This window comes from Alosa alosa, chromosome 19 (assembly GCF_017589495.1).
Source record: "Alosa alosa isolate M-15738 ecotype Scorff River chromosome 19, AALO_Geno_1.1, whole genome shotgun sequence".
Classification (NCBI taxonomy): domain Eukaryota; kingdom Metazoa; phylum Chordata; class Actinopteri; order Clupeiformes; family Clupeidae; genus Alosa; species Alosa alosa.
In genome coordinates, this window is record NC_063207.1 from 28133989 (window position 1) to 28157106 (window position 23118).

General features: G+C 42.8%; 2 protein-coding genes and 2 pseudogenes across 2 annotated transcripts; 2 read left to right on the forward strand and 2 right to left on the reverse strand.

The window, feature by feature from the left end:
- Positions 1–4185: 4185 nt before the first annotated feature.
- LOC125283909 (C3a anaphylatoxin chemotactic receptor-like) lies at positions 4186–21829 on the forward strand. The gene is made up of 4 exons (XM_048227456.1): positions 4186–4238; positions 19704–19752; positions 20126–20196; positions 20326–21829. The coding sequence occupies exons 3-4, from the start codon at positions 20169–20171 to the stop codon at positions 21384–21386; spliced, it is 1089 nt and encodes a 362-aa protein (XP_048083413.1). The 5' UTR covers positions 4186–4238; positions 19704–19752; positions 20126–20168; the 3' UTR covers positions 21387–21829.
- On the forward strand, positions 4232–5857 carry LOC125283910 (annotated as a pseudogene).
- Positions 5838–6670, reverse strand: LOC125312374 (annotated as a pseudogene).
- Positions 10583–13119, reverse strand: LOC125283911 (C3a anaphylatoxin chemotactic receptor-like). The gene is made up of 3 exons (XM_048227457.1): positions 13088–13119; positions 12665–12723; positions 10583–12291 (listed from the first exon to the last, which is right to left on the reverse strand). The coding sequence occupies exons 2-3, from the start codon at positions 12666–12668 to the stop codon at positions 11201–11203; spliced, it is 1095 nt and encodes a 364-aa protein (XP_048083414.1). The 5' UTR covers positions 12669–12723; positions 13088–13119; the 3' UTR covers positions 10583–11200.
- Positions 21830–23118: the final 1289 nt, after the last annotated feature.

Here is a 23118-nt window from a genome sequence, read left to right on the forward strand (position 1 = left end):
AAATATAAAAGAACATTTCATTCACATAAGTATTTCAGACCCTTTGTTATGATCAATGGTCCTTGAGATGGTTCTGCAATTTCATTGGAGTCCACCTGTGCCTGATCCACAAGCTATCAGAATCCTAAATGTCCCATGCCTATGAGCCATGAGGAATAATATGTGTGTGTCTGTGTGTTGTATAGCTGTATATGTGTGCAGTATGGATAGTTTGGCCATGTGTGGTACTGTACAGTCTCTCCTACAACTCCCTTTATTTATTAGGTGGCGAAAAATGCATTAATGATATAAGCTGCTTTCAGACACAACCTCCACTGGAGATGCTGTGATTCAGATATGGTTGTTTTTTATCATATGAACTCATAACTCATAAAGAGAGCCGGCTAAGTTCAGAATTCCAAATCATTTTCATCCAAAAATAGACCCTAGGTTGTTCATAGAATTGAGTTGTCCATCAATGCAAACATTGATCAGTCAGATTAATAAAGACACTCATTTTCATCCAAAAAATCCTACATGTCCCAACAAACAATCAGCAGATTAATTAGTAGCAGGAGAACTTTGCTTATTGACAGACTTAGCGCTGCCATTTTAAACTAGATGTACCGCAGAGTGGTACAAAATATGACCGCTGCCCAGTCCAGCACATGTTTTCCTCAAAAATAAGTCACGCTGAAAGGCATATATGATTCTAACTGTCTCACTGAATTGCATTTTGCACACTCAATTCTCACTGGTATCTGCTAGACAACAAGTACCAAAACATGATTAGTTCATAGATTTCACATGTAATATACATTTTATACAACCCCACCCCCAGGGGCGGAGCTAATGGTTCACTATAAGGGGTGCGACGATCTTTAGTGGGCCCCTATACTGTCGGTGTTTATCCCAAATTCATGTTTTTATTTAGTCCACTTCATATTGTGCTTATTAGAGGTTGAGGCATGTGGTTTATGTCCTGATGACCTAGCCTACCGTTTAGTCTGTGCATCGGGGCAGCTTAGGCCTGCGACGATGCGAACTGTAGTGATCAGGCGCGCCTGCAGGTGTAGGCCTACGGCCGTACGCACTGTACGTACCATCAGGTGCATACGTGAGAGAATTTTCCCTGTGTGTGTTGTGTTCACACAAAGTTAGCCCACCATAACTTCCCAACTGCTTCACAACTGTGCAGTATCCCATTAACTGCTCGACAATAGGCTATTTACAATTTTCTTTTAAATTTGTAAACACGTTGTCAAAATCAACTTTAATGTACACACCTTTTGTTTGGGCAGGAGAGGGAATAATAGCCTAACAAACGCACGCAGCAATTACAGCCGTTGTGGGCTAGGCTACTTGTTGCTTTCTTTTACTATGGTTGCCTGTTATCAACACACAATGTTAAGCTAATTCACTAACTCAAGATTTCAAGGCTATCATGGATATAAAACGTTTTTTGGAAACAATGAAAGGGTGGAGGTAGCAAAGGATGGAGGCAGCAAAACTAGAGGAGTTATTTCAGATGAAAAAGGTAGGCAAAATGCTTGTCAAAACGTTAGCATTACATCTGGATTATACTGAATAATGTTTACTGATGTTAAAGCACGAACGCTGTTTAAAGCCATACACAACGGTAAACTAGAACAAAACTAGGTAACTTTACGCTTTATAGGGCCGTATAAAGTTGTCCAAATGAATAGGTCGTTATTAGGCGTTGTTGTTGTATATTGCATATGGATTTTGTACTACAGTAGGCTACTTTTTAGGTGACCAATGCACTAAACGAAAACCGGAAACGGACAAATATTATTAAGCCTTTCAATGTTTTGTTGCGCGGAGGGGTAGATGGTGCGCTTTAGCATTCATTCCTGCTGGCCTGATGAGTGACTGCTGTTGTCGCGGCAAGTGCACAGTGTAGGCACAGACCTACATGCTATGTCGCTGATTTTCTGTAGGCTAATAAATGCAGCCTAGTAGCATAGGCTACTTCGGCAAACCCAGACCGGTTTGCGGTCGTGGGCCCGGAGCGACCGCCCCCTTGCCCCCTTGAATTGCTGCCCTCCCGCCTGTTTATGCCCACCCCCATCTTGCCTGTTCATAATTCTGAGAAATTCTTGAATTGTGTGCATGTGTGCGTGTACAGATCAAAACGAAAAGCGATGGTTCCATGCTATCCATGTGGGGTTACATGCCCACCAAGTTTCGTGTACCCCGGTCTTTCAGTGTCCCGGAAATCCTTGTTGGTGTACCGTCACTAAATGTACACATACATTATTTTATTGTAAGGCCCCCCATGAACGAAAGTCCACGAAACTTGGCATGCATTCGGAGGGTGTCATAATGATCCTACACTTTCAATTTCGTGCAGTTTTGACCATGTCAGCCAGAGATATTGTGAGGAAAACACCTAATGTTTTGCTTTTTAATTTTTAACTAGGTGGCGCTATACATGAAATAAGTGGTAATGGGATAGGTTGACATGCCCCCTTAAGACCAACATACAAAAAAAAAGGTGGACCTCCTAGGCCCTATGGTTCTCGAGATATTTACAGAAAACTGTCTCCGGCCACCTACAGGCCAGTTGGTGTATAGTAACATAAATTAATTTATTGTGTGGCCCCCCATGAACGGAATTCCACGAAACTTGGCGTGCATTCAGAGGGTGTCATAATGATCCTACACTTCCAATTTCGTGCAGTTTTGACTAGGTTAGGTCACAGATACTCCGCGATTACAACACCTCATTTTTACTTTTTGTGTTTAACTAGGTGGCTTATACATGAAATGAGTGGTTATGGAATGGGTTGGGACATGGCCCTTTGAGATCAACATACAAAAAAAAATGGTCCTCCTAAACCCTACGGTTCTCGAGATATTCACAGAAAACTGTGTCTGCCCTACCCTCTTTTCGGGGTAAAAGTCCAGCGGGGGGGCTACAGATCAAAACGAAAACAGGAGGTTCCATGCTATCCATGTGGGGTTACATGCCCACCAAGTTTCGTGTAGCCCGGTCTTACAGTGTCCCGGGAATCCTTGACGGAAATTTGGACATGTGAAAAAGAAAAAAAAAAACCTTTGCTGCGCGGCGGTCATAATAAGGTGGACCATGAAGATTTACTTTCCCTCCCCCAACATCTAAAAGCAACGGAGACAAATAAGGGGAGTTGGGAGAATGCCAGTGACTGTGATTCATGACTACAAATCAGTTTCCAAGAACATTTTGCAATTATTTCTTTATGCACTGGGCTCTTTCAGTTGAGAGTCCAGGATATACTGCTGCTTCCTCAAAGCACACTCTCACAGAGCATCATGGTGGCAGTGGCACAAACATGACAAAACAGGGCTTCTCTTTATGGAGTCTGTATGAAATCACATTGACTTGCTACAAGTCACTCATTGATCATTATTATTGAAAACATATGTGAAAAGAAATAGCCAAAATGGGACGAAATAAAACAAACAAATATTGATGCAATTCTTGTATCAGTTAATCATTTGGATGTTCATATTTTTACAAACGTTCATTATGGCATATATTGCAAGAAGCAAAGACGTTGTGGTTGTTCTTAGACCTATATGTGGTGAGATTAACCCCTGAGATTAAGTGTAAACACACTGAACATGCAAATGATAATACAAATAATGTGCAAATGCTGTGCTTCCATAAAGCAGCTGAAATTTCCAGAACAGTCATACAGAGGGTGGTTAACTTGTGCGTCATTTGGAATATAATAGTCTAAGAGGACTTTTATATTTTGTATTTTATCTTGCCTTCCCTTTCTCTCTCTCAGACAAACACATACTCAAATTATTTATCAAAAAAGTGAAGAAAGTGCTTCATTCAGGGATCTGTGATATCTGAAACTAACTGAACCAACAAAAGTAAGTTCCATCCTTTTAATTGTTCTTGAATGTCTTAATGAATTTACAAGCCTTAATACAGTTTACAGTATTTTTAATAAAACAATAATACAATATGCCCTTAAATAGTACAGATAAACATGAACATTAATGTTCAAATAAATGCTGTTTTTATTCATTTGCGATACTAACACAAAAGATCATGCCAATGAGAGACAGATTATGAAAGTATAGGCTACTGATACTTTTATTTCACACTTGTATGTGCCTTTAAGCCTGGAATTGCCCAAATGGAACCCGCCCACACAATTTGAGGAAATGATGGCTACACCAGACTATATATTTTTGTCTCTGCAGTAGGACATAAAAAGCAAAAGTGACATAGGCAATGGGTAAGTCTGCAACATGATATTCCACAAAAGTTCCCACTTCCTCCAGTGGAATGTTTTGCATATCAATGGCTATAAATGCCAAACAAAGTCTAAAGGTGGAACTGAGCCAAATATATTCTGTTGAAAATAGTTGTAGAAGAGTTATAATTAAAGGACAATTTTAGCTTTTTCACATAGCCTAGATCTCTGTTTCTTGAGGTCACCGAAAGTACTGTCGGTACAAAAAACCCCGAAACCAATCGGTTTTACCCCTAGCTCCAGTTGCTGCAGCCAGCAGCTAGAACTACCAGGAAGCGACGGTGCTGTACTGGGGTTATGTTCATGAGCCCCTATCTTCATGTGACCTTGAGAAACAGAGATGTGAAAAATCACTGGAATTCTCCTTTAAGGTGTTATGAATGCTCTACACAGTCCAAAAATTTAAACATGTCCTTTATTTATTTTTCTAGAAAATTCGTCAAGATATGAGATTTCATCAAGTTGTCCACTATGCAAATCATCTCTCTAGTAATTTACTGCGTCATTTTTGTGCTGGGTGTTATTGGCAATGGCCTTGTCATCTATGTGACAGGCTTCAAGATGAAGACCACAGTTAACTCTGTCTGGCTCCTGAATCTGGCGTTGGCTGATTTCTTTTTCACGCTGTTCCTCATTTTTAACATTGTCAGTCTTTCCCTCAATTATAGATGGCCCTTTGGAGCTCTCATGTGTAAGCTAAACGCTCTAGTCCAAATAATCACTATGTTTACAAGCATTTTTCTACTCACAGCCATGAGTTTGGAGCGTTGCTTGGCAACATGGGTTGTACACTGGACTCGAAAACAACTCTACACCAAAGTGGGCCAGGATCCTTTGCTTGTCCACATGGGTAATTTCACTGATGTGCAGCATTCCGTTTGTGGAGCCACGCACAGTTGTGAAAAACCAATGTGTACGAAATAAAGATCCACTGTCCATGAAGCACCTTGCCATGTTCCGATTTGTGATTGGCTTTCTGATCCCATTCCTTGTGATCACATGTTGCTATGTCGCCATTGCTGTGCGTGTCAGCAGGCTGAAGAGCACGAAGGTAAAGCCATTTAGTCTCATCCTGACAATCATCTTAGCATTCTTCATCTGCTGGCTACCTCTTCACATCAACGACTTGATCATGATTGAGCAAGAGTATGCCTTTCGTTATAATCATGAGCACTATAACCAATCTCTGCACCAGAGGGCCAGAATGATATCTCCAGTTGTGGTCAGCTTGGCCTTCTTCAACAGCTGTGTGAACCCCTTTCTGTACACATGCATGTGTGAGGACTTTCGGCACGAACTCAGGCTGAGGAACAACAATGTTAAATTCTCGGCCCCAGCCGTGGCGCAACTGGCTGGGGCACCTGCACGTACGCCGGCGACCTGGGTTCAATTTCCGCCCCGTGGTCCTTTCCAGATCCCACCCCGACTCTCTCTCCCACTCACTTCCTGTCATTCTCTACTATCCTGTCAATAGAAGGCTAAAAAACATTGTTAAATTCTCTGAAGTGAGACCAAATATGGACGAGGAAGAGGAATCATTGTGATTGCAAATGAGGCTTTCACTTTGCTGGGATAAGTATGCTAAGTTTCTAAGGCCACAGATTGGAGGCCGTTGAAGAAGGCCAAGCTGACCACAACTGGAGATATCATTCTGGCCCTCTGGTGCAGAGATTGGTTATAGTGCTCATGATTATAACGAAAGGCATACTCTTGCTCAATCATGATCAAGTCGTTGATGTGAAGAGGTAGCCAGCAGATGAAGAATGCTAAGATGATTGTCAGGATGAGACTAAATGGCTTTACCTTCGTGGTTTCAGCCTGCTTGACACGCACAGCAATGGCTTACATAGCAACATGTGATCACAAGGAATGGGATCAGAAAGCCAATCACAAATCGAACATGGCAAGGTGCTTCATGGACAGTGGATCTTTATTTCGTACACATTGGTTTTTCACAACTGTGCGTGGCTCCACAAACGGAATGCTGCACATCAGTGAAATTACCCATGTGGACAAGCAAAGGATCCTGGCCCACTTTGGTGTAGAGTTGTTTTCGAGTCCAGTGTACAACCCATGTTGCCAACAACGCCCAAACTCATGGCTGTGAGTAGAAAAAATGCTTGTAAACATAGTGATTATTTGACTAGAGCGTTTAGTTTACTACATGAGAGCTCCAAAGGGCCATCTATAATTGAGGGAAAGACTGACAATGTTAAAATGAGGAACAGCTTGAAAAGAAATCAGCCAACGCCAGATTCAGGAGCCAGACAGAGTTAACTGTGGTCTTCATCTTGAAGCCTGTCACATAGATGACAAGGCCATTGCCAATAACACCCAGCACAAAAATGACGCAGTAAATTACTAGAGAGATGATTTGCATAGTGGACAACTTGATGAAATCTCATATCTTGACGAATTTTCTAGAACCAATGGTGTATAGCCTTAGCATTTTGTTCTCTCAGATGTAATTTTTTTTTATTTTGCATGACATTTTGAAAATAAAGCTTGATAACAGATGCGTTTAGAACTGGTTTGGTTATTTAAAAACACAAGTTAGACTGTTCCATTGTTTTAATGCAACCACTTTGTTCTTATTTGCCATGTCTGAGTAGTGTAGTAAGAAATTTTGGCCTTAAAGGTGTTTCCATTTAAGTGCAGGCTATATTCAACCATTTGCTCTTTTGGTATGGTCTGTGTAAAGCTGAAGGGAAGAGTCGCTGCTGTAAGCAGAAAGTGAAGGAGAGATTTATGAGGTAACAACTGTGGAATTCTATGTTCAAGGTGTTTGCACAGCCATGCTGAGTGTGTAAGTGTGCAGTCCTGCTGTGTGTGTATGTGCCTTCATGCTGAGCGCGTGAGCGCAGCCTTGTTGTATGTGTGTGCGTATGCCATGCTGTCTGGATGTATGTGTGTGTGTCAATGCCGTGTAAGTGTGTAACATGGCTGAGTGTGTGTGTGTCCTCGAAGGAGGCTGGGTAGGCCTCTTCTCGACGGCTGGCGCCCTAAGACCTTATTTACTGTCTTGGGGTCAATCTTGACTGGATTCCATGGGCCTTGGTCGTTATGGGATACAGCCTTATAGATATGGTTGACTCTTTGGGTAACTATGTCGTAAACAAGTTTGCGTACCATTAATGGAGATGTCATGTCTTGTCTGACCTGTCAGCGAGGTATAAAAAGTGTTTCCCTGTTTGTAACATCAGACTGCGTCTGTTAGCAACACGACGTAGGTCTCCGGATTCGTGAATAAAGCTCTCTGAGATTTCTGACTTGACTCCTGGCTGACTGAGACTTCATTTCTGAAACAATCCCTAGACAATTTAAGTTCCTACAGTAGCACACATGCAAAAAGATTATATCAGAGTGGCCTCACAAGCCTCCATTTTAATGAATTTTCATTTTGTTTAATCAATTTACATTTTGTTCGAAGTAATTTCTCAACAAAACAACACAACTGCATTTTCATTGATATTACCTGAAATACACAATTAAATAACATGACTTATCAATGTTTTTAAAATGGAGATATAGCATTTTGGAACCAATCTCTTCACATACTTCTAATCACCTTTGGATTTTTAAAAGGCAAAACTGCATACGTTTGATCAGAACAGGCATATTGTGTTTGCAAGGTTTTGTATTTTGGTAGTCAACTCCGCAGCTTCAGACCAGAGGTCCCTCATTTGGACCTTTTTAACAGTTTAGTTGTTCTTTGGTTCATTTGTCCATTAATTATAACAATAATGCACAGTCCCTAAACACTCCTTGAAGCCTGTGTCTCTGACTGACCCGTGTAACATACTATGCATATGTTGTTGTGGAGGGTGTACATGTAGGAAATATACAATGTATTAACAGTGGCTGTAATGCAACATAGAGCTGTGTATGGAGTAACTGGGTGGTATTGGGGGGCGTTCTACAGCAGCCAGATCCAGAGCCGGACAGTAACGGAGTACATTTACTTGAGTACAGTACTTGAGTACAATTTTGAGGGTTCTGTATTTTTACTCAATGTTGTTATTTAGTATCATTTTGGGGGAATGCTCATGACTTTACTCAAGTACATTTGAGAGTCAAATATTGTACTCTTTACTCTGCTACATTTATATCTATAACCGTGGTACCGTTACTTCTAAAAAAAAAAAAAAAAAGAAAAAAGAAAAAAATCTCGGAAACCCTCAATTTGTTGTTTCCCTCTCAAATGTGATTGGATTGGGCAGGCACCACTGATTGCCAAAATTCTATTTTGTATTTTAAATACATGTATTAGAAATACTGCCCATCCCTGGTAACATGGTGAAAAGATGAAAATGACTTGATTTTACTTTCAATTCCTTTTACATTCTCCAAGGTATTAACATTAACATTTTTCCTAACGTTTCTATACATAAATGTAAGCACTGTGGCAGTAGTAATGCAATATTTAGAAAATATAGGCTACTCTTGTACTCTTGATACTCAAGTACTTCAATAAAAACAAGTACTTCAGTACTTTTACTTAAGTAGACATCTGACTGTTACTTGTACTTGAGTAAAATTTAGCAAAGGGTATCTGTACTTTTACTCAAGTAATGAAGCTGTGTACTCTGTCCGCCTCTGGCCAGATCTCACAGCATCGCATGCAAGTAACCATACCTAAGCTACCTTCCGGATCTAGTATAAGTGAATCATACCTAAGCTTCTTGATCTAGTAGGCAAGGATACAAGGATGTTTATCGTCACATGCATATAGTTACTGGAAGTAAGAAAGTGAAATTATGTCTAGTGTCAGCCCTATTTGTGCATTTATGGGGGTAAAATGTGCAGTAGAAGAGGGGTTTAGTAGATTAAGTGGCAAAGGGCTGCATAAGAAGGTGGGGGAGGATTGGGATTGGGGGCACCAACAAGGAGCACCCAAGAGCAACAGGGGGCAAGGAAAAACTCCCTTACTAAAGGAAGAAACCTTTGGGCAGATCCACAGCTCAAGGGGCTAACCCAACACCCAGGGTCTTGGTGTGTGTGTTGGGGGATGACAAGGAGATGGGATAGTGTGCTGTGTATGTGGGGGGAGAGGGCAGTGTGCAATATGTGTGTTGGAGAAGCTTCCTCATGAGACAATGTGCTGTGTATTGGGGGGGGGGGGGGGCTGCAAGTATGGTGAAGGGACTTACTATTGCAAGCAGATTACTGTATGTATGATGTATGTGAGTGATGACAGTGAAGATGTGTGTGTGGGTGGGAGGGGAGTGGAGTAGTGATGTGTAGTGTGTGTGTGGGTACAGTAGGTGGGGGCAGTGTGCTGTAAGTATGTAGAGGATGTGTGTTGGAGAAGATTGTGAAGACAATGTGCTGTGTATGTAGGGAGGGGGGGGGGCAGTGAGCAGCAAGTATGTAGAGGAGGCTTACTGTAGCAAGCAGTGTGCTGTATGTATGTGAGGTGATGACAGTGATGATGTAATTGTGTGTGTTTTTTGTGTGTGTGTTGGGGATGGGGGTGGGGGGTGCAGAAATATAAGTTAATCATACCTAAGCTACCTTCTGGATCTAGTATACAATAAGTTAATCATTAGGCTACCTTCTGGATCTAGTATACCATAGGTTAATCAAACCTAGGCTACCTTCAGGATCCACAACAAAATACTGAACGATAGCCTACTTAAAGGGACACCAGGCAACATTTTCGTGTTAATTACTCATCTTTGTCAGTTGGTATATGGTTAAATGACTCATTACAGGGCGAATGAAGACTCTCTCGCCCGCCCCTACTGCCTGTAGGAAGAATATCCCGCAAGAAGTATAGCAGCCAAGTGGTGATGTGGCAGAATCACCAGTAGGGGGAGGTGTTGCTATTGTGGTGATGGTAAAATGTGACCTAAAATGTGCCCAATGAAAATGGCAGGTCAATATATTGTACCGCTGCATACTCAATACTTTATCTTCTTAAATCTCATATATTAATTTCTGATTATATCTCATATAATTCCTCAATTAATGTAAATGTACTTGCAGACACAGATACATAATTGCATGACTAGAAACACACTTGCACTGTAGGCCTAATGCCAATTAAAGATTGCATCAGCGATTTCAGGCCCAAACATAAATGATCACATTCATCTAATCTTTCCGAATGATCCGCTAGCTGCCTGCCAGGCAGGCCATCAAAAAAACGCGTCTCTGTAGGTAGCCTCCGAGATCTGTACACAAAAACAATTGCTATCAACAAGGGTTGGCAACCACTCAAAGGCAAAATAAAGTGTTTCAACCAATAACCGACGAGATGCTCGTTTAGGAGAGTTTTAATTAGCTAGCTCTCTGTTTTGTTTGAACATGAACAGAAGTGACGTATCCCGCTATAGCTGATACAACTTTTAAAGTCATCTTGGAATGGATTATCTATTTTAGTAGGTAAAATGCAGCAAGTTTTATTTGAAAACAACAGACGTAACAGGGTATATTAAAGGTGACAGAAAAGCATGTAGCACACTGAATCAACAAATGCATTTTCGTTCAGGATGGATAAGAGTCCAGGCATGCTACTCATTTGGCTACTAAATATTGCAGCCTTTCATATGAAAACTTTCTATCAAACCTTATACATATGAAAAAAAGCATTTATGGAGAGTGAAAAGTAATTAAAATCGTAATTTTCTTAATTCCTGTCATATCGAAATAATTAGGAAAGTGGAGACTAGTTTCACACATTCAACTCATAACAGGAAGAAACAAGACTACCGCACAAATTCCAATAAACGGCCCAGGGTGAAATCCGCGGGATGTCCGAGGCAGATTTATTGAAACAGCCAAACCACAGGGCACAACCAGGGTGACAAAACGTGGGCATCCTGATGACTGGCAGCACGCCAGCAATGGGCAGGTCAATTCTCCCAATTATTTATTCCCTGCAAGCAGCTCTATTTATTTCATCTCATCTGCAGAGAGGTTTGCCTTGAGGTTGTATCCTTTCACTCCGCTACAGATGGTCTTGTTCCTGAGAAGGCTAACAGGGACCCCGGAGTTCCTTTTCTTTGGTTTGTCCCTGAGGACGCAGACTGGCGCAACGTGACCGACAACTGTAAGGAGAAATAGACCAGATGCTCCTCAGCAAAGGCGTGCTCCAGCACCACAAACACTGAGCGCTTCAGCTTCTGCAGAAACTCCTCACACATGAACATGTACAGAAAAGGGTTCATGCAGCTGTTCAGGAAGGCCAAGCTGGCTGCCACTGGAGAGATCTTTCGTGCCATGTAGTACACATCACCATTGAAAAGGTTTGGGTTAATGCTGTGAAGGTATAACTGATCTGTCATAATGAGGTCGACAATTTGAATGGGTAGCCAGCAGATGAAGAAGGCCAAGATGACTGCCAGGATGACGAGGAAAGGCCTCATCTTCTTCCTCCTGTTAGTTCGTCTGGCACGGACACCGATGGCCACGTAACAACATGTGATTATGAGGAACGGGATCAGAAATCCAACTACAAAACGGAACACTGCAAGCTGCTTGGTTGTCAGTTTGGCTTCAGACTTTGTACACCTGTTTTTTTCTACTCTGCGCGAGATTATGAAAGGAATGCTACATGCCAGGGCGAGGAGCCAGATAAACACACAAATGAGCCTGGCTTTGTTTGGAGTGCGTTTGTTGTGAGCCCAGACCACCACCCATATAGTCAAACAGCGGTCCAAACTGATGGCTGTCAGTAGAAAGACACTCGCAAACATATTGATAATTTGAATAAGACTGTTGAACTTGCACATGTATTCTCCAAAAGGCCATTCATGATTGAGGGAAAGACTGATGATGCTGAAAATGAGGAAAAGTGTGAAAAGGAAATCAGCCAACGCCAGATTCAAGAACCAGACGGAGTTAACAGAGGTCTTCATCCTGTACCCTGTCACATAGATGACAAGGCCATTGCCAATAACACCCAGCACAAAAATGACACAGTAAATTACTAGAGAAATTATTTGCAAAGGGGACAAAGAGTCCTCTTCTTTCGAAGTTGTGTTGTTTGACAGAGGGGAACTCGATGAAATCTCATGTCTTGATAAATTATCTAGAAAAATAAATATAGGACGTTTCAACTTTCGGAAACAGAGTAAAGCATTCATAACACCTTAATAATAACATCTGCAAATATGTACTAGTTACTTCAGTATGAGCAGATTATGTTTGTTTGTATGTGTGACTAGCTTGTGCAACACTTAATTCCAGTACAAGAAAAAGAGATAATCTCAAGCAATGGCATATAAAAGAAATACAATTACAGGTTATGAGAATGCTTTTTATCAACTATTGCTTTTGTTTATGTAAAGCACATTGAATGACCTCTGTATGAAATGCGCTAAATAAAAGTTGATTTGACTTGAAAAGGAAGCAGGAGCAAAATGTAGGGAAAACTTTTTTTTTTTAATATATGCTAATCTTACCCATGGCGTAATCAAGATTCTTGCTTTCAGCAGACGTTTCAGTAGAATGTCTAAAAAGTCTAAAGAGACACACAAGATCTCAATCTCTCATTGCACAAAATCAGATTGAATGTCACATTGTGAAGACAAGAACTATGACTACCCTTTCATCATTTACTTATGTCAAAGTTTTGATAAACAGATGGTTGTTTTCTCAGAAAACAATTTCAGGCCAGAAATTCAGCCAATTCAGTTGTTTAATGTTGGATATGTTTGTGTAAGGACACTGATACATGACAATAATAAGGCATGTTGTTTAAACTACTTAACTTTCTTCACTGAACACATACATAATACTTATTCTGTACAATACTAAATGTAGACATAGCACATTTTTCTGTTTCTTGTTAAGAAACTTTGTACAAGAGAAGAGACAGCACTTGCCTTTTGTGTCTTCTGAGTGACAAGAAGCCCAGTCATTTCTGTTCATGCAGCTGCAGCTGCCGGTGATGAATGAAAGTGTAGTTCTCCGACTAGCGAGTAATAGACCACCAGATGGAGATTGTTTCCTCAAAGAGATTGTCTCATGAGATACATTTCAGGGTGTAGCCTTTGAATGAACAACTGATAATTAAGTTACTGGGTCTTGGAGCTACAGTAGTCAGGAAAATTAATTTGCAGGGCAAAGTAAAGGACATTAGCTAAGCCAAAAAGATAATTAATCCAAACCCATCTCCATATACGTTGCAACCAACCCCATATACACCATTGATTGTTAGATCATTGTCGGCTATGTTACAACAATAAAAGTTATTTCCAAATAGCCTTGCAATTTTCTACATTTTTGGATAACACCCTAATAAATCAAGACGAGGCCAGACAAAGACTGAGGGGAGACTGGGGTTTAAGTAGGGAGTGAGGCTGATTGGGAACAGGTGCAGGTCATTAGTAGACTGGGGAGTGTGAACGAGTTAGGGGAGCTTCAGGAGAGTGAGCAGTGGGTGTGGCTGGAGGGGCTGGAGCAGCCTGGTGTGGCTGTGACATTACCCCCCCCTCCAGGAGCTGCTCCCCTGGACGAGGGGCGGCGCCGGGGTAGTCCCCGACTGCGAGGGGCAGGTCGACTGGGATGGGTCCGATGGAATTCAGCAAGCAATAAGGGGTCCAGAATATCACTACGGCTAACCCAGGAGCGGTCCTCAGGGCCATAACCCTCCCAGTCGACCAGGTATTCCAGTCGACCTTGGCGTCGTCGGGAGTCGAGGATGTCATGTATAGCATAGACTGGACCCTCGTCCAGGAGAAGGCGGAGGGGGCTCCACAGCAGTACCAGGCTCTGTAGAAAGGAGAGTGGGGGAGTGGGGTGATATATATATATATATATATATATATATATATATATATATATATATATATATTCACTCACCCATCACTCACCTATATATATATATATATATATATATATATATATATATATATATATATATATATATATATATTCACTCACCCATCACTCACCCCTATATATATATATATATATATATTTATTCACTGATCAGGGTATATATATATATATATATATATATATATATATATATATATATATATATTTATTCATACCCATCATATATATATATATATATATATATATATATATATTTATTCACTCACCCATCACTCACCCCTATATATATATATATATATACACACACTTTTGATCCCATGAGGGAAATTTGGTCTCTGCATTTAACCCAATCGGTGAATTAGTGAAACAAACGGCACACAGTGAACACAGTGAGGTGAAGCACACACTAATCCCGGCGCAGTGAGCTGCCTGCTACAACAGCGGCGCTCGGGGAGCAGTGAGGGGGTTAGGTGCCTTGCTCAAGGGCACTTCAGCCGCGGCCCACTGGTCGGGGCTCGAACCGGCAACCCTCCAGTTACAAGTCCAGAGTGCTAACCAGTGGGCCACGGCTGCCCTTGAGGAGTGATACATGGAAGGTGGGATGGATTTTGTAGTTTGAGGGGAGTAGGAGACGATATGTGACTGGGTTTATTTGATGTGTAATGGGAAAGGGACCGATGTATCGGGGACTTAGCTTTTTTGACAGGAGCCTCATCCGGATGTCTCGGGTGGAGAGCCACACCTTCTGGCCAATGGCAAACTCCAGGGCTGTGCATCGTCGAATGTTGGCCTGGTGGCTCTGGCGACGGATAGCTCGCTACAGCTGGTGGTAGGCGTCGTTCCAGACCCTCTCACTATCTCGGAACCAGGAGTCTACTGCAGGAACATCCGAGGGTTCTCCCGACCAGGGAAAGAGTGGCGGTTGGTGACCGAGCACACACTGGAAAGGGGTCAAGCCAGTGGAAGACTGGCGCAGGGAGTTCTGGGCATACTCAGCCCATGGCAGGAACTGGCTCCAGGTGTGTTGGTGACTCTGGCAGTAGGGCCGCAGGAATTGGCTGACCTCCTGAATCTTGCGCTCGGTCTGCCCATTTGTCTGGGGGTGGTACCCAGAAGACAGACTCACTGTCACACCCAGCAGTCGGAGGAAGGCTCGCCAGAACCAGGAGATGAATTGTGGTCCTCGATCCGAAACAATATCTTCTGGCAGGCCAAAGTTGCGGAACACGTGGGTGAATAGCGCTGCCGCCGTTTCCGCAGCTGATGGGAGTCCTTTCAGGGGAATCAACTTGCAGGCCTTGGAGAAGCGATCTATGATGACCAGTATGCATGTGTTGCCATGGGATGACGGGAGATCGTTAAAAAGTCCACTCCGAGGTGTGACCATGGCCGCTGGGGAATGGGCAGAGGTAGAAGTTTTCCTGCAGGTAGACGTCAAGGGGTCTTTGCCATGGCACAGTCAGCACACCCTGCAACGAACCTTCGAACATCCCTTGTCATACCAGGCCACCAGTAACATTCTTGGAGGAGTGAGCGGGTGCCACTTGTCCCAGGGTGTCCAGAGCCTGGTGTGGAATGTGGCGTGGTGAGTAGATTCATGCGGAGGGTCTTGGGCACATACGTGCGGCCACCCGGGATATTTGGAGGTGGAGGGTCTGTCTCTTGTGCAGCAGCTATTTGCTCCTCCAGAGTCCACTGAATGGGGCTCACCACCACACCAGCAGGCAAGATGGGTTCAGGTTGCTCACTGCATTCCTCGGGATTGAAGACACGGGAAAGGGCATCAGCTCGACAATTCCTAGAGCCCGGTCTGTACTTTATGGTAAAATGGAAACGAGTGAACAGGGCCCACCTAGCCTGTCGAGGGTTGAGTCTCTTTGCTTCCCGGAGGTACTGCAGGTTCTTGTGATCTGTGAGGACCATAAACGGATGTTTTGCCCCTTCCAACCAATGACGCCACTCCTCCAGGGCAAGCTTGATAGCCAGGAGCTCCCTGTTACCGATGTCATAGTTCTGTTCAGCTGGGCTCAGCTTCCTGGAGAAGTAGGCGCACGGATGGAGCCGGGGTGGATCACCATGGTATTGAGATAGAACAGCTCCCACTACTATGGTGGAGGCATCAACTTCAACCACGAAGTTCCGATCTGGGTCTGGATGGCGGAGGACAGGTGCTGTGGAGAATGCCTCTTGAAGTGTGTGGAAGGCTGTGGTGGCTTCGGAATTCCAGACTAGGCTCTTTGGTTTCTTGCAAAGGAGGGTAGTCAAGGGTGCAGCAAGACGACTGTAGTTGTTGATAAATCGTCTGTAAAAATTGGCAAAGCCAAGGAAGCATTGGAGTTCCTTTACAGTATTTGGGACTGACCAGGACAAGATGGCGTCTACCTTTTTGTCATCCATGCTCACACCATGGGGTCCAATGTTATAGCCCAGGAACTGAATGGAGGACTGGTGGAAGCTGCACTTCTCTGCCTTCAAGTACAAGTGGAACTGGCGCAGTTTATCTAGAACCAGAGACACGTGCTGGATATGGCTAGTTAGGTCAGTGGAATGAATTAGGACATCAATGTACACTATGATAAAGTGGAGGAGGTACTCACGGAGGATCTCATTCATGAAGCCCTGGAAGACGGAAGGGGCGTTCGAAAGCACATAGGGCATAACAAGGTATTCGTAGTGCCCTGTGGGTGTGACGAATGTGGTCTTCCACTCATCTCCTTGGCGTATGCAGACTAAGTTATAGGCGCTGCGCAGGTCTAACTTAGAGAAGATGGTGGCTCCTCGGAGCTGTTCCAGGGCTGAAGGAATGAGTGGAAGGGGATACCGGAACTTCACTGTGATCCGGTTGAGGGCACGGTAATCTATGCAGGGACGTAAACCCCCGTCTTTCTTGGCCACAAAGAAGAACGGTGAGGCTACTGGAGATGTTGATGGACGAATGTATCCTTGCTTCAGAGCTTCATTGAGGTACTCAGTCATTGCTTTCTGCTCGGGAAGGAAGAGTGGATAAATCTTACCATGAGGCAATGGTTGATCTGGGATGAGGTCTATGGCGCAGTCCCAAGGTCGATGGGGTGGAAGTTGGGAGGCTTGTTTCGAGCAGAACACATCGGAATAAGTAGCATAGATTGGAGGGATCGAGACTGGCTGATTCAAATCAGGGCTTTCAATGGAGGTTGCTTGCAGAGAAATCCTTGTCAGTCGCTGGCGGGAAAGTGGAAGTTAAGGGAAGCAGAATGATTGGCATGCGTCACCCCAGCGCAAAACTTCACTGGTGTGTCCCAGGAAATAAAGGGTGCATGTTTGACTAGCCAGGGACGTCCCAGGATAACATCTGCAGTGGAATTTTCAAGGACAAAAAGGGTGATAGTTTCCACATGGAGAATACCTACTCGCACCTCGAGCGGTGAGGTCTGAAAACGTATCAGTCCGTGGGTCAGGGGTTTGCCTACTATAGAGTGGAGTTCAGGAGACTGCTGTTGAGCAACGGACCCTCAGAATCTGGAGCTGTCGGCAGAGTTGGCCGGAGATGAAGTTCCCGGCCGCACCGGAGTCGATGAGGGCTGTGGCTGAATAGGTGGCCATGGAGACAGTAACCAGCACAGGAGTAGTCAAAGGCTTTAAATAAATAGGAGGCATTAGAACAGCACTCACCTGAGGCCGTGGAGGACGTGTAGGGCAGTGAGTGATGTGGCCCGAAGTATCACAATATAGGCAGAGGCCGAAGCTCATTCGATGACGACGCTCTGCAAGGGTGAGCCGTGTGGAGTCAATCTGCCTGGGCTCCTCTTGATCTCCCCTGGCGTCTTTATAAATTTGATGGGTACCTGCAGGGTGGTTGCGGAGCTCATGCACACAGTTCTCACGTCGGTGAGCCACTCTCGTGGCCAGCTGGATAAATTTCTCTAGGCCCAGGGCGTCATCATAGGTGGATAGTTGGAGACGGAGACATGGTTCCAGTCCCTGGCGGAAAGCTGTAATCAGGGCTGGCTCATTCCAGCCACTGGCAACAGCAAGAGTACGGAATCGCAGAGTGTATTCGCCAATAGGCATCTTGCATTGTCGTAAGGCGTATAGCTGTGCTTGCGTGGAGGTGTCGCCCTCCGGAAGACTGAAGACCTCTCTGAAGTGGGTCACAAAGGTTTTAACTGACTCGGTGAGTGGTCCTCCCTGGCTCCATATGCTCTCAGCCCATGTTAGAGCATGTCCAGCGAGCAGCGAAATTATGTAGGCTATACGAGAGCGCTCTGTGGGGAAGCGATGGGGTTGCATCTCCAGCGTGAGTGAACATTGCAGAAGGAATCCCCTACAGGCGTCTGGGTCACCCGAGTATGGAGCCGGACTCTACAGGAGGTGACCTACAGCAAAGAGTCCAAACAATACTCACAAAAGGCCCACAGGAATCAACAAGCTCTTGACAAAGTTTGCACGTAACACTCAGGAGAGCTTAGAGGTAGGAGTCTGCGTCTCTGGGGAAAACTTCTTCACGCCGAACAGGAATGAGGGGTTGCCAAAGACTGAGGGGAGACTGGGGTTTAAGTAGGGAGTGAGGCTGATTGGGAACAGGTGCAGGTCATTAGTAGACTGGGGAGTGTGAACGAGTTAGGGGAGCTTCAGGAGAGTGAGCAGTGGGTGTGGCTGGAGGGGAGCCTGGTGTGGCTGTGACAACCTGTTGAAATTTGGAGATGTGCGTGCACTCCACTCTTTAAGCAACCACTTTTTGTCATGACTCATTTCGTCACCACCACTTTTTGAAATCTCTCTCTTGAACTGCATATCAAAAGTGAAACAAATGAAAAAGTATATGTACTAGGCTACTCACATAGAATAGAATAGCAGTGCTAGATTAAGCATGTCCATCTGTTAATTGTGCTAAGAGAGGAGGTAGGGTACTCTTGGAAGAGTTGGGCCTTCAGGAGGTTTTTGAAATTAGAGAGGGATGCCCCTGCTCTGGTAGGAACTGGTAGCGCATTCCACCAAAAGGGAGCTACAGATGAGAAAAGTTTGGATTGGCCAAGGTGTGGAGCAGTATGTTGGTTTCTTTTGGAGTACTCCAGCTAGCATAACAATATTTCTCAAAATCGGAATAAGGGCTTATTCAGGGTTCTGAAATCGAGATATGATGTTTACATGTGCAAACACAAAACTAGAATACTTAAAATCCCCGATCATGCCCGTGATACTGATGTGCATGTAAACTCAATCTTTGTCAGGGACACCATCTTTCATTTATGATTATGGTTAGGGGTACTTAGTAGACACTTTCATCTAAAGTGCCTTACAACATAAAACAATACAATAGCATTACATTATCAACATTATATTACAATAGCATTAAAAAATAGCAGTAACAAAATAACAAACAATAAAATGATAATAAAAATGCTAATCATCATAGTAACAATAACCTTAAACATATTCAAAAATATGACACTTTAAAAAATAATTCATTAGACCTACAATATTATATAATTTAGGGCTCTAACTTCTACTTTGGCCCGTTTCTCTTCTGCCACCAGCTCCTTTCTCAACACACATGTATTGTAACATCATGAATTCAGCCACACAGGGCGTTATCTGATCCTACTGCAAGAGCAGGCAAGCTGTTGTGGATATCCTGTTTTTATTCTGAACTCAGTATGAGTTTTCTCTCTTCTACAGTATTTCATGCTTCTGGAGACACATGAGGAAAGAGGGGAAAAACTCAGTGGTAAGCACACCTTAAATTATTGTAAGCGAAGTATTGTCATTTTTCCTGAATACATTTTTCCATAACAGTATTGTAAAATTGCATTCAGATTTTTAAAAATACATGTTATACATAAGAGATGTCAGTTCATAATTTGCATACAGTAGATTTTATTATATTAGCCCACCCATTTACTTGTAACTAGATACTAGGGGACTGTAATTGTGGTTTATCTGTTTAAATAAATGTCTGTATATGCAGAAATATGTTTTAATTATAGAAATTCGATAATCAGATAATATCAGATGCTACCAGTGATATTACAATATCACTGTGTTTGTGATACAATATCTCTGTGTTTAAAATGTTGTGGGCCATTTTTGTCACTTCTTAGACATTTCTCTGGTACTCCTATTGTATGGTGTTGGATACATTGGATGACCTTAAGGCAACACTTCACTATGGGTAAGAATATCAGAGACATCACATCTAGAATGTGCAGACTGAATTCCTACCCTTCTGCCCCTCTGTGTTCTATGCATATAAGATGCTATTGGGCTGATAGATTTCTTTTTGTCCTTTTTCATTTTGTAGATAACTCCTCAAGTAATGGAACAACGTCAAACCAGAATCCAACATCTCTCAACTCCATTCAGATATTTTGTATGGTCACATTCAGTATAATTTTTGTGCTGGGTGTTATTGGCAATGGCCTTGTCATCTATGTGACAGGGTACAGGATGAAGACCTCTGTTAACTCCGTCTGGTTCTTGAATCTGGCGTTGGCTGATTTCCTTTTCACGCTTTTCCTCATTTTCAGCATCATCAGTCTTTCCCTCAATCATGAATGGCCTTTTGGAGAATACATGTGCAAGTTCAACAGTCTTATGCAAATTATCAATATGTTTGCGAGTGTCTTTCTACTGACAGCCATCAGTTTGGACCGCTGTTTGACTATATGGGTGGTGGTCTGGGCTCACAACAAACGCACTCCAAACAAAGCCAGGCTCATTTGTGTGTTTATCTGGCTCCTCGCCCTGGCATGTAGCATTCCTTTCATAATCTCGCGCAGAGTAGAAAATAACAGGTGTGCAAAGTCTGAAGCCAAACTGACAACCAAGCAGCTTGCAGTGTTCCGTTTTGTAGTTGGATTTCTGATCCCGTTCCTCATAATCACATGTTGTTACGTGGCCATCGGTGTCCGTGCCAGACGAACTAACAGGAGGAAGAAGATGAGGCCTTTCCTCGTCATCCTGGCAGTCATCTTGGCCTTCTTCATCTGCTGGCTACCCATTCAAATTGTCGACCTCATTATGACAGATCAGTTATACCTTCACAGCATTAACCCAAACCTTTTCAACGGTGATGTGTACTACATGGCACGAAAGATCTCTCCAGTGGCAGCCAGCTTGGCCTTCCTGAACAGCTGCATGAACCCTTTTCTGTACATGTTCATGTGTGAGGAGTTTCTGCAGAAGCTGAAGCGCTCAGTGTTTGTGGTGCTGGAGCACGCCTTTGCTGAGGAGCATCTGGTCTATTTCTCCTCACAGTTCTCGGTCACGTCGCGCCAGTCTGTGAGCTCTGGGACAAACCAAAGAAAAGGAACTCTGACCTCCCTGGTAGCCTTTGGGAGGACACCATCCGTAGGAGAATGAGCAGATGCTGTGGTGTAAATCCACTGCTGGGTAGAGAGAGTTGACTTCAAAAGCTTCATCCATGCTGTGTTTAGCACTCTCAAATTATATATTTTTTTCTTGCTTGTTTGATTTGGTTTGGTCTGCTTTGAAGCTATTCACTTTTGGAAATTATTTTTTAATATACTGTCATTTGGTGTTTATTGCATTTTGCTGTTTATGAGAAATAAAGTCTGAGAATAAAAAGTATTTTCTAGTAAACATTGCAGAAGTGTTCTGCCCTTCACAATAGGATCCAAAGCTTCATGACTATGACTTCTCTGTGTGTATATGCTGTGTAGTGGGTGCTGGTGAAATAATGTGTCTGTGTCCCATGTACAGTGTGTGCCTGTTAGACTTTTGTACTGATACATTTCCCATGTGGACAATAAAGATCGACCAGTATCTATTCTGGTGAAAATGTTTATGTAGACTCTTGAGTCTTTTTCTCACAAAGTGCCATAACATCTTTGTATGTTCATAGTGTCCAGATCAGAAATGTTTACCTATTGGACTGTATTTACTTGCCTCAGAAGGACTTGCATAATCTGATGTGCTGTTATTTCCTGATTTCATTTCACATTGTCTCAATTCTTTTCTCCTGTTCTCAATCAGCAGGTACACGCGACCCTCCACCCTCAGAAGAGTGTGTAGGCCTACATAAACAGGACATGATCACCTCTTCAAGGGGAAATGAAAAAGTTAGTTATCAGCAGAAATCTGATCATAATCTGCAAAAACCTTCTGCTTTGTCATTTCCACACAGCAACACAGTTGCACAATCTCACTTTGGCATCCACCCCTGAACATATTTTGAAATAATAGTTCACATAGTTTTCAATCACACATCACATTATTAAGTATGTTTTCTTACAGAACACGACAGCATTAGAATAGTCTGTTTTTGATACTCTAAGTATGAAAAGACAAATTAAGTACTGTATGATAAAGCGGACAACTACCTGTCACCAACTCTGAATAGTCAACCATTATTCTAGCCACCATTCTGACCTACATAGAATACAAGACCTACTTTTAATTCTACTAACAGCAATCCTTTCAATAATGTCCTAAATATCCAAAATGCAAGGAGAATGTAGAAATGCTGGTGACCAGATTCTGACATCTCACCCATCTCATGAGCAATTCTTTAAGATATTACAGTTGTTGTAGAATGGATGAACAGAGTAGTTTATCTTGTTCTCTGATAGATAGATAGATAGATAGATAGATAGATAGATAGATAGATAGCATACAGTAGCATACAGACATCACACACAACATGCACTTACAGCAGAAAAAGTAATATATATATATATATAAATATCCACTGCACAATAGAAACAATAGAAAACTAAATCAAATATCCACATAGTGTGCTTAAGGATGATCAAGTATGAGGCGCTTGCAGTAATAGGGCAGGGACTGAGCCTGTAGTTCCGTATGCATGGTAAGGTGCTCTATGAGAGTGAGTGTCATGGTGCTCGTGCAAATAAGCAAGTCCAACAGTGCAACAGTGCAAGAATAAAGTCTAGAGACCAGCATAAAATAAATATGGACATATAAGAGAATGATGTAGACAAGTAATATAAAAACTATATCAGTGCAAGAATAGGTTGAAGTAATAGGGTTACAGACATTGGTCAAGTATTAAAGGAACCGTATGTAAGAAAAATATTTCAATTAATCATAAAATGGCCCTGATATGTCACTA

Coding starts and splice junctions, on each gene's coding strand:
- LOC125283909 (XM_048227456.1), top strand. CDS start 20,169: ATGACCTTAAGGCAACACTTCACTATGG. Junction 20,197..20,325: donor AAGGCAACACTTCACTATGG/GTAAGAATATCA, acceptor TTCATTTTGTAG/ATAACTCCTCAAGTAATGGA.